Raw genomic sequence first — 12,321 nt, forward strand, 5'->3', positions numbered from 1 at the left:
TTGGTCATATGATTGCTGCTAAAGGAGAAAATCATTCAGTCTGATGCCAGTTCCTCCCCTTCAAAGGAAGACATGGCCAAATGCATATTCCTATCTGAGCACACCTTTATCCACCACAGCAACATTGTCACTATAGCTTAATAACTCTGTTCAAGTATGTATGCTTAACTCATAAATATGCCTTCTGTTGCGCTCAGCCTCCTCTAAATATCCAAATCCCATTTTTTTTCTGCTTTGATTTGACTTCATGTTAGAGGGTGGCTATATTCATTCTCCATGGTCCTACTGCAAGTAGGAACGTAGCTACTCTCTCTTACTCGCTCCCAAGATGGACTACGGCTATGGAGTTTTTAGTGTGCATAGAGCAGTGTACATGACCGCAAAAAAACAACATGCACTGCCCATTCCAAACAAACAGAAGTAAAGGGGCAAATAAGAGGTTTGGGAGCTCAAGGAGGCAGAAAAACACAGTTTAGCCTGGAACCTAAGGTGTTAATCCTCTGCATTGTGTAAAATGTTTGTTTGATCCTGTCTCCTCTGATCCTGCCCTTCTTTTACTGTCCCCAATCCATCTGCTGATATAACAGAGCCATGGAGTCACTCTGCACATGCTCAGTTTGGTGTGTATTGCTAGAGAGTTTTTATTTTTTCTTGGGGGTGGTGCATGTAATCAACACAGGGCCAATCCGCACTGTCCAGACAGAGGGGCAGGGGTCCTGTAGTCTCATAGGACAGTCAGAGCAGAATGTAAACTCCTCCTACAAGCTTTAACCATACACTGATAGAAGTCATAAGACTGCTATATATTGTTGATGAGAATATTAAATGGAGGGTCCTGGGTTTAGTAACACTTTAAGTAGTGGATTTGTATGGATTCTTTTTTGTAGAATAAGGATATTGTTTTGTGTCACTTTAATGAATGGTTAGTTTAAAAAACAAAGGGCAAAGTGTTAATGCAATGCCAAGCTGCTGCTAAAAAAAGCAAACAGAATATTGGCATGCATTAAAATGGGGATTAACTCAAGAGATAAAGCGATATTCCCGCTCTACAAGAATCTGGTCCAGCCTCACCTGGAGTATGCTGTCCAGGTGAGTACAAAGCAGGGCAACAAAGCTAATAAAGGGTCTGGAGGACATTAGTTATGAGGAAAGGTTGCGAGCACTGAACTTATTTTCTCTGGAGAAGAGACGCTTGAAAGGGAATATGATATCGTTTTACAAATACCGTACTGGTGACCCCACAAAAGGGATACAACTTTTTCGCGGAAGGGAGTTTAATAAGACACGTGGACACTCATCAAAATTAGAAGAAAAGAAGTTTAACCTTAAACTACGTAGAGGGTTCTTTACTGTAAGAGCGGCAAGGATGTGGAATTCCCTTCCACAGGCGGTGGTTTCAGCGGGAGGAGCATCGATAGTTTTAAAAAACTATTAGATAAGCATCTGAATGACCACAACATTCAGGGATGTACAATGTAATACTGACATATAATCACACACATAGGTTGGACTTGATGGACTTGTGTCTTTTTTCACCTATGTAACTATGTAATTTTATAGTAACCCACTATAACCAATCAAAATTCACTATACAAGTCCAACCACTACAAGTTAGATTTTGGAAGAATGCATCATGTGTTACTTTTTTGCACGTTTTACTTCTAATGCCCTGTACACACGGTCGGATTTTCCGATGGAAAATGTATGATAGGACCTTGTTGTCGGAAATTCCGACCGTGTGTGGGCTCCATCACACATTTTCCATTGGAATTTCCGACACACAAAGTTTGAGAGCTTGCTATAAAATTTTCCGACAACAAAATCCGTGTACACAAATCTCACTCACAAAGTGCCACGCATGCTCAGAATAAATTAAGAGACGAAAGCTATTGGCTACTGCCCCATTTATAGTCCCGATGTACGTGTTTTACGTCACCGCGTTCAGAACGATCGGATTTTCCAACAACTTTGTGTGACCGTGTGTATGCAAGGCAAGTTTGAGCCAACATCCGTCGGAAAAAATCCTAGGATTTTGTTGTCGGAATGTCCGATCAATGTCCGACCGTGTGTACCAGGCATTACACCGTAATGGATAAGTTCGACAATCTCACTACAATGTTCGCCATATCATTTTCCAGAAAGTAAATATATTTCTAAATTAAACTGAATTAATAAAAAGTCTACAGATAACCTACATAATAATAAATACATAATAATAAATACATAATAATAAAGTCTACAGATAACCTCTGTTCCATGTGTGTTAAGAGTTTTTTTAATTACTTTTTTGCTTAGATTGCAGATAGCAAAAATGCAACTGAATGCAAAAGAAAACGAACTTCTTATCCTGATTGAGGAACTCACAGCCTGTCGACAAGCAGTGAATATTGCACAGGAGCAAAAGCAACTTTTGGGGTAAGGAGACCTCCAAACTGTGTTTTCCAGCAGGACGCAAATTAAAAACTCTTTTCAGTATAGACCACATGGCTGGATCTGTGAAATTTACAAATAATGTGGTTTTACTGAGTATGTCATGCCATATGAAGACATCACTGTTTCCATAGCAAACCTCCTTGGTAATCAGGGCAAAGCTATACCATTAATCTCTAGAAAAGCCAATCTGTTCCAGAGTTCAGCTCAAGTTGAAAAACTCTTGACCCGGCTATATGGGTGTGTGTTTGATCAGAGCTCAAAGAACCTATAACGTGAATTTGATGTGCACAAAATACAAGGGGTGAAATAAAATCATCAAGACCAGATTGGTAATTATTCCCTAGTTTTCTATGAAGCATAGAAAGAAATAATGAAATGTGCATGTCAGATGATGTATTTTAAGGCCCAGTAATTGAGAATACATTGTTGTTTCTCTGTAATAAAAATAGATTATTCACAATATAAAGCACATAATGTTTTCCATGTAGCCTGTAAGTTTATAGCAAAGCTCTATAAGTAATGCTGCAGGGTATACCTCAAATTTCACTGCCAATCTGTTTCTGTTCTGAATTATCCACAAGTGACATTTATTATTTCACAGAATGTTATTTTTCTTATATAGCTGAACTCCAGCAATTACTTTTTATCTCTCCTTCAACAGAAAACTCACTCAGCTGGTGTTATGTTCTAATTCTTAACACTTGTAGGTCCCAGGTTTTTTTTTTTTTGCAGTAATAAGATGTCCCTACACTGGGGTATGGATCGGAAAACTGTGACTCTTGTTAAATGCCATAGACCTAGCAGTGTACATGAAATAAAGGTGTAATTTGCTAAGACTAATTTTGTAAAGGGGTTGTGAATCTTCTAACAACTTGTGTTAATATTAACTTCAATTATCCAGTCACGTGAAAAGCAAATTCCTGTTAACCTATTTCATCTGCACATGATTGGATAATTTAAGTCAATATTCACGCAATTTATTTTTGTGACATTTCCTTATGCTGTGTACACATGACCGGACTTTCGACGGACTGAATCACGACGGACTTTCGATGGACTTTTCGACGGACTTCCGTCGAATCGGACTTGTCTACACACAATCACACCAAAGTCAGATGGATTCAACCGTGATGACGTTCGACCGGACTAGAATAAGGAAGTTCATAGCCAGTAGCCAATAGCTGCCCTAGCGTCGGTTTTCGTCCGTCGGACTAGCATACAGACAAACTGATTTTTCGACCGGACTCGAGTCCGTCAGAAAGATTTGAAACATTTTCTAAATCTAATGTCCATCACGTTTTCGACAGAAAAGGTCTGCTGCAGCTCCGATGAAACCCACACACGGTCAAATTGTCCACCGGATTTGTTCCGTCAGACAAGTTTGGTCGAAAAGTCCGGCCGTGTGTACACAGCATAAGTCTTTAAGCAAATCAGTCTAGCTATGTTGTCCTTGATTTCTGTTGTGGAAAAAGAAACCTTACAATTATATGGGCAAATGAAAAGTGCTATAATTTAATTTTTTAAGGTAAACACAGCCAATAGGCTGTATTATTTTTCTTTAGTTGTGTGTACATTTGACAATATAGTCAGTAGAGTCAGATTCTGCTATTCATTGAATCGGTCTTGACAAGTCCACTACAACTTAAGACTAAGGGCTCATTTACACATGCTTCGGCTTCAACACACATTAAAGTGCCTACCACTTCAACATGCTTTTATGATGTGTTTTGTGATGCTTTGGTGGTGCTTCGATGAAGCTTTGGTGATGCTTCGGTGAAGCTTTAGTGATGGTTCGGTGATGCTCTTTTGAAGCTTCGCAGATGCCCTGTGTGTGTGGATATCTCATAAGTGCAATTTCTCCAAAACAAAGCTAAGCTAAAGCTGAATTAAAGCCTCCCAAAAGCTGCAGGTGCTTCAAACGAGCTTCAAGTGAGGTTTGCCATAGAATTCTATGGAGGCTTTGAAGACGCTTTAAAACCCCACTAATGTGACATGGGGTATAATTTTTGAAGTGAAGCCGAAGCAAAGCAAAAGCAGGTGTAAACAGAACTGTAAGCTAACCATTTTATTTAGTGACAGGGATTTGACTGGTTTTTAGAGAGCTTTAACAAAGCCTGCCCAAACTCATGTTTTGAAGCAAGTGTAAGTTCTCTGAACGCTAGTCAAAGCGCCTATCAATAAATAAAATGGTTAGCTTACAGTCCTGTTTACACCTGATTTTGCTTTGCTTTGCTTCGGCTTCGCTTCAAAAATTATACCCCACATAGCTTCAGTGGTGCTTCAAAGCCTCCATAGAATACATACAGTCCTGTTTAGACCTTGCATTTGCTTTGCTTTGCTTCGGCTTTGCTTTAAAAAATATACCCCATGTCGCTTTAGTTGTGCTTCAAAACTTCTTCAAAGCCTCCATAGAGGTCTATGGCAAAGATCGCTTGAAGTCCCACCAAAGCCTCGTCAAAGCCCCACGAAGCCTCAAAGCCTCATCAAAGCCCCACCAAAGGCTCATCGAAGCTCCACCAAAGCCTCATTTCATCCCCATCGAAGCCCCACTGAAGCACCAAGCAAAAGCAAGGTGTAAACAGTACTGTAAGCTAACCATTTTATTTAGTGACAGGAGCTTTTTGCTGGCGTTCAGAGAGCTTTAACAAAGCGTGTCTGAAGCCTTGTTTTGAAGCAAGTATAAACTAGGCCTTAAACTTCTTTCACACGAGCTGTCCGATCAGGTCCACCTGTTAGTTTTTCAGGTGGACCTGATCGGGTCCTCCATTTTCTTCTATGGTACTGTGGATGTCAGCGGACAGGTGCCATCCGATCTGATCCTGTCTGCCAAAAACAGATGGATGGTGGTCCTATTCCCCATCCGTCTGGCGGATCGGATGGCATCAGAGTTTCCATCCAATTGCCCCATAGAGGAGAGCGGAACTGTGTTCATGTCCGCTCTGCATGGCTGAACAGAGAAAGACCTGTCATCCACCTGCTCAGTGGGGATCAGTGGAGAGATCCCCCACTGAGCAAGTGGATTCCGCTTAGCGGAGACGCCCGTGTGAAAAGGGCCTAAAGGTACTTATAGACATTAGAAGAGAGCATCACAATTTAGATTTTCTTGGCTGGGTCAGGTAAAGACCACCTAAATTCTTTAGTTTTAGAGCAGTGGGAACATCTAAAGCCAGCCATACATGGATCAAAATTTGTCAGGTTCAGCAGCGGCAGGCAAAATTTTGATCCATGTATGGGCACCGTGGTTTTACAGAAGGCAATCTATCAATCGACTTGTGTACAATCACCCTGTCTACCATTGGGCAGCTCCGACAGACATTGGGCAGCTCCCACATCACCAGGTAATAAAAGACATGGCCACTGCGAATTATACCCTTCTACACTACAGAACAGAGAAAAAAAATTAGACCAGAGTCTTGGGAACATTTTTTTGAGGAACGTATACTTATATAGCCACTGTATGTCAGTGGGAAGTGGTTATGTCTTGCATTGCTTTGAATTATGATTTTGCATATATGGTTTCTGGACTTTGCCCTCTTGCAAAAGGCAGCACCGTTTCGAAATTTGAGAGGTGGGCAACCATTTAGTTTAGCAAAATTATAATCTCTGTTGCTTTTTTGAGATTTGTTAATCTCATGAAAGTGGCGTTTTCCTAATATGATATGTGCAATTTTATTTTTGATAACTGAGTTTTTTAGTCTATGTACGGTAAAAATCAGAACCATTAATGTGTTTGTTCAGAGAACAATGACATGTACTTCTGGCATTTGAGGAATCACATTGGGAACACCATCTTTTTTTAATATAAACACAACCAATAACTAATGTGTTTGTGCAGGTCTTGAACCAAATTTTATTTAACAAAATATTTTTGCATTCAGTTTTAGTAGCTAAAGTTCACCAGTGAGTGCCCAGACTATGGACGTTAAACTATTTACACATTCTTAACAAGCAGTTAGGTATGTATAAAGCTGCTTTTCAATTGAGATGTTATTCCTTCTCTAAGGAAAGTGGTGCAGGAAACCAGCCTTCTGTGCAATTTTTCCTGTACCACGTTCAAAACACGATGTAGTTGCGATCTGCAGTAGGTGTTAATATTATGTTAAGGACACCGCAATCAAAAGTTGCAAACACTGTACATTTGGCTACATCGGATTGCATGGTACAGACGTACTGTGTGATCTCGTTGCAGTGAGTTTCCAAAAGTAGAGCAAGCACTACTTTGGTGCAGTGCTGTGAGATTTCAGACCAGAACTGCAGGTGAATTGCACAGGAACGTACAGTGCATTCCTGTGCGATTCCTAAGGCCCCGCTCACATTTAGGTATTTAGGAATTGCAGGCAGAATCTGTATGATTTTACCTTTCTACCTACCATTCCAAATCGTGATAGAAAGCGCAATGCAATTTTTACAGCTATTGTCGTGCAACAAAACAAGGGAGAATTGCGGCAAAACATGAGTTCTGGCTCAGGGCTAAAATTTGGTCCCAGAGCTTCTATGGTACGACAAATGTGCATAGAGCAGCCCATTCAAGTAAACGGGCAGTACACAGGGAAACAGTTTGAAATCAGGAGCCAGAACCCATATTCCCCTACGCAATATATGAATAAGGCCTAAGATCTTCAAGTATCACAACAAAGACTCTAGAGCTGGGGTTTCAGTTAGTTTCTAAAAGCTTAGAAGCATCTGCTGATTGATTAGATTAGTGGGCAAGATTCTGCTTTCATAAAAAAGTACAATTCCTGTGTTGTGAACATTGAAAATTAATTTCTTCACAGTGCTTATAGATGCAGAAATGAATGAAGGCTTGTTGAAAGTGCTTTTAGCCTGCATTCACTCCGGAGCAGAGCATATTCCTGGAGATTTTGAGCCAAGATATATTGCAAATGCGCTACCCAGAAGGTTTACCTTATTTTTAGGAGGGCCCACATGTGCCTTTGGACCTGTCTGAAGCTTCTTGTCATATGAGGACTGTGACAGCTTCAGTGAGCGCTGGAGGGTCAGAGCACAGACTGGTGACTAACAATCACTGCTCTGTGCTCTGAGCAGACCAAAGAACTGAGCGGTCTTTGATCACTCAGTTCTCTGTGTAAAGCTGGCAGGAGTCAGCTGCAACATGGATCCGATCGGACCCATGCTGCTGCCATCTAGTTGAGTATTTATGTTTGTTATTTTTATTTCCCGCACTTCTCTTTTAAATAGAAGTGGCATCACTTTTTCTCAGAGTAGTTAAGGGGGAATTCCTGAGTATAGTTCTTTTCATTTTGCCAGTCACAAGATTGGCAGCTGCAACACCATCAGCACGTGCATAGTAATATACACAGTTGTAGAATGCAGATAAAGCATGACCATACTAAATATTATTATCATCTGCTCCCTTAGCAGATCCTCTTTCTACAGCTACTTGATCCACTGACTTTTCCATAAAGGAGGATGTTCTTATTAGGAGCACTTTTTCCCCTTCCCCTGCAAAGATCACAGAAGTGAGCAGGATTCATCAGGCAGGAGCTAACACATGTTTTTGATGGCAAACATCATATCAGTGCACACACACTGCATTTCCATAAGTAAGGGAGTGGCAGACAGGAATGAGTGTTCAACTGCTTGAAATAAGATAAGGAGCTGTGTAAAAAACGGGCCAGGATGGAGCAAATGATTTCATCTGGTGACCACATGATATATTTTACGCCTGGATGCCTACCACATGAGCGCATTTTTTCTACTGCTGCCTCTTATACTGACCCGTGTGTAAAATGTGTTATATTGGTAAATGGGTTTAACCTTTTCAAAACCAAAGAAACAAAGAAATATCTTAGTATATTACATACAGTATGTTGTTTTGATGTGGAGTTTGCCAAAGTGAACCTAGCGAATTGTTAGGCTTAACATTAGAGCAATGCACAAAATAGCTCTCTATCATAAAATCCTTATATAAAATGTATTAATCCTCCCGTACATAGACTGCTTCACCTGCTCTTTAATTAAGTTCTTGATAGAGTGAAATATGTTTGAAGGCACAAGTTTAGCAGTCTATGTACTAGAAGCATTAATACATTTTTATACAAAGCTTTTTTGATGAAGAATGACTTCCCATTCATTGTTTTAATATAAGGATTATGCAGCGGGCAGTGAACTGCTAGAAGACTGCACCCATCTGTACTTTGCTGAGAGTTTTTCTAAGGCCTTCGGAAGAACTGAGACGTATCACTATCAGAGGTACATATGAGTAGGCATAAGTATCCTAATCAAGTGATCCAACTCATTGACAGTGCTGTTTTATTGAAATCTACCCGCATCCCTTCAGCCAGATTTGATCGACTTATAGAGCTATCTGGAAATATGAGATGTGGTTAAGTCAGACAGCTTGATTATGTTTCAGGCCACAAATACATTGTATTTAAGGGTGCCCAAATTGTAAACTTTCAAACAGTTTACTTATCATTTTAGTTCCCCCACCACCACCTCAACATAAAAATACCCTGCTCTCATGAGGTGGCCATAGTCTTAAATATCTTCAGTTCAAGCAACAGGTACATTTTGTTTTTAATCCATATTAAAATAAATACACTATATAAAGTATAAAAAAGGGATGGGCTTTTATGTGTATACTAGTGATCCTGAACAAAGATCAGTAACAAGAACAATGCTAAGTAAAATGCCATATAAAACAAATGGAACTCAAAAGTGGGTGAGGGGGAGAGAGAGGATAACAGTCCGCAGTGGATTATAATGAACTGGGAGCTGTGTGGTAGTTCTTGGTGGAGAAGAAAGTCGGCTGTGGTGGGGAGAAAGATGAGCCTGGAGTCGGTGCACGGAGACACATTTTGGAAGCTTAACCACGCTTCCTTCATCAGCCTGGTTGTTTAGGAGGCATGGTTAAGCTTCCGAAACACGCCCCGATTGGCTCACACAGCGGTTGGACTGACAGCTCCTCTCACTACTCCTAGCTGGACACCTCGTCTTTGGGCTGATATCCAAATCCTGGATATACCATCACGGCCACACAGGGCAGCCTGACGCCAATCTCCCTGCACCGACTCTAGGCTCATCTTGCTCCTCCCCACAGCCGATTTTCTTCTCCATCAAGGACTACCACATAGCTCCCAGTTCATTACAATCCAGCGCGGACTGTCATCCTCTCGCTCCCCCCCTCACCCGCTTGTGAGTTCCCTTTGTTTTATATAGTATTTTACTTAATAAATTGTGCTACACCATGCCGGTTTGGTGCTTTCTTCCATTCCCTTCCTATTTTACAGATTGTGGATTTCCAGCCCACATATGAAAACAGCCTTGCCAGCACCACAGTGTCAGCTATTTTCTACCAATTGACATTTTTATTCCTATACCTCCGGGAATAAGTATCTTTCAATACTTCTTTTTTAACCTGGTATATGACATTTTATTATCTATAGGATGGGCACAATGTCAGCGCTGTAGTGTTTTTTGGTCGTGTCTCAACAAGATCAATGCTGCCTGCAGTAAAAATAGAAGCATAATTGCAACAGGAGTATAACAAAAAAGGGCTCAGCCAAGGAAAAAAAACAGCATTTATTACATAATGAATTAAAAGTAGCATCCTATTTTCTTCAAAATACAAGCTGTTCTTTCACTGAATATTATATACATGGCTGCTAACACTTTAAAGCATGCTATTGATTTAGTTGTATTCACAGTGTATCAGAACAATCAGAGCACCAGCCAGGGATGTAAAGATCATCAGCAGCAGCGGGAACAGTGGTGAAACCAGCAGCTAGCTGGGGCTGTCAATGCCTTCCATGTTGCACACAAGATTGTATTGGAATTCTATTAAAATGTATATTGTTAAGCCTACCTACACTGTCATAATTCCTGCATGCTAATTCGATTTAAGGCAGTGCCCTGCTGCCTTACCATCAGGCATCAGAAAGGGGGCAAAGCTCCAAAATGAATTGTCATTCTTGCCCCACACTCCCATAGCCTTACTAACAATGGTATTGGAGCCCTTGTGGATGCTGACTGTTTACACCTGTTAAGCAAGTCCTGCTAGGAACATACAGCCCCAGCTAACTGCTGGTTTCACCACTGTTCCCGCTGCTGCTGCTGATCTTTACATCCCTGGCTCTGATTGTCCTGGTACAAGTGCGTTAGTATTAACTTTGATGTAAGTGATTGTTTGCTATTGTGTCAATTTAAACAGCTTTTACTACACCAGACCTTTGTCCTTCTTTGTTTTTGTAATGTTTTAAAGTACAACTACAGTTTTGCTGAGAAACAAATGAACAATCCTCTTCATGTCCAGGAATTTAACAACACTGTTCTGTTGAAATTTTCACATGCCTTTCAGTCCTTTCCTACTTCTGAGTGCTGAGCAGGAAGGTCTGTCGGCCATAGTCATATGGCCAATCCCAGTCTTGCAAAAACAGCTGGAAAAGGTAGAAAGATGGTCACATGAGCTTTTGTACTTACCTTGGGTAGGTATATTGGAGGAATGTGGCACACTTCCTTCTTAAATTTGTATTTTGAGGTGGCCTTCGGCCAAAATTTAATATGAAGCCTTGAGGTGCATTCAGGAAACAAAGCCGCCCTGTCCAGGGCATCAGATTTTCATCCTGGTATAGCTCTAGTACATAGATCCCAACTTTACTTCATTTGCAGGTACTGTCTCTTTTGGGATGAAATCCAACTGTCCCTCTTGCCTCCTCAGTTGTCCATCTAATTTGTCTGATGTGTAGACCTCTACAAAAATGTACTATTCATATACCACAAATTATTATACTACACTAAACCTTTCATCAGACCTCAAAAAGCCAGTAAAAAGCAAAAGTAGTAAAGAAAGCACTTGTGGGTTTAACAAATCAATTTTTACATGAATAGTATTGATGGATTTGAATATTATATTGAGTATTGAGTAAGGCTGGCCATACACGATTTGAATCTGGGCCGGTTCAGCAGGAACTGACCGAGATTTGAACCATTAATGGGCAGGCCAAATGTACCAAGTTGATCGATCAACTTGGGTACAACCAGCCTGCCAGGTTCTCTTACGATTATTGCTAGTGGCTGCTATTACCGCTAGCAATAATCGCTGTCTTCTCCCAGCGGGGATGGCTTTCCCCACCTGCCGGTAGCAGACAATTGCTTGGCGGGATGGGTTTCCCTGTCAGCATTATCTGTGTTGATGGGGGAATCGTGCAAATTTCTTTCTTGCAACCTGTGATTGCAGGAAAGAAATTTGTACCGTGTATGGCCTGCCTAACTTTACTACATGGTACAGTGCATCATCACAAAACATCCACATGCAAAGTGGCAGCTATAAATATAAAGTCATAGAGAGTTTAGTTTTAAGTTCTTGCATATTCTTTACAGGGAGGAGGCAGCTAAACAAGAAGAAAATTTAAAGAAGACCTTAGTGTTGTTGAGATATCTTCAGTCAGAACAGCAAGCTATTAAAAATGAAATTGGTGCCATTGTTTCGGACTGGACTACACTCCGAAGAGATATTTGTAGCAAAACAGAAGACATATTACAACTTCATTATGAAGGTCAGTCACCGAAGTTTATAAATTAATGAATTTTGTGATTACATATTATATAAAATATATAAAATAATAATGTAATGCAATTATTGGAAACAATTCTACATTTGCTTTAGGCAGCCTTATATTCATATCTTTGTAAAGTTTTAACGCAGGCATTCTGAGAACATCAGGATCATGGATTGACAGATGATAATAATTATAGAGTGTTGTGGTCAATGTGTGGCCCACCCGATACTGTGAAGTTTGGTATTTTCTTAAATGGCCGTTAACCAATTCTGGATTACATATAATACTGCTAATGTGCTAACTAATCAGCCCATGTACTTTTGTAAAAGTAAAAAAGTTTATGAAAAGTTCCCAAAATATAACACAG

The 12,321-nt window shown here is 40.4% G+C and overlaps 1 protein-coding gene across 1 annotated transcript in view; it reads left to right on the forward strand.

Annotated features, from left to right (window-relative positions):
- The window catches only part of LEKR1 (leucine, glutamate and lysine rich 1), a 283,385-nt gene that overhangs the window by 117,934 nt on the left and 153,130 nt on the right, over nt 1-12,321 (forward strand). Inside the window, exons 4-5 of the mRNA XM_073626080.1 lie at nt 2,296-2,415; nt 11,776-11,951. Coding sequence (XP_073482181.1) covers nt 2,296-2,415; nt 11,776-11,951 — 296 coding nt within the window. The remainder of the gene's footprint in view (nt 1-2,295; nt 2,416-11,775; nt 11,952-12,321) is intronic.

Source organism: Aquarana catesbeiana, linkage group LG04 (genome assembly GCF_042186555.1).
Source record: "Aquarana catesbeiana isolate 2022-GZ linkage group LG04, ASM4218655v1, whole genome shotgun sequence".
Taxonomy (NCBI): domain Eukaryota; kingdom Metazoa; phylum Chordata; class Amphibia; order Anura; family Ranidae; genus Aquarana; species Aquarana catesbeiana.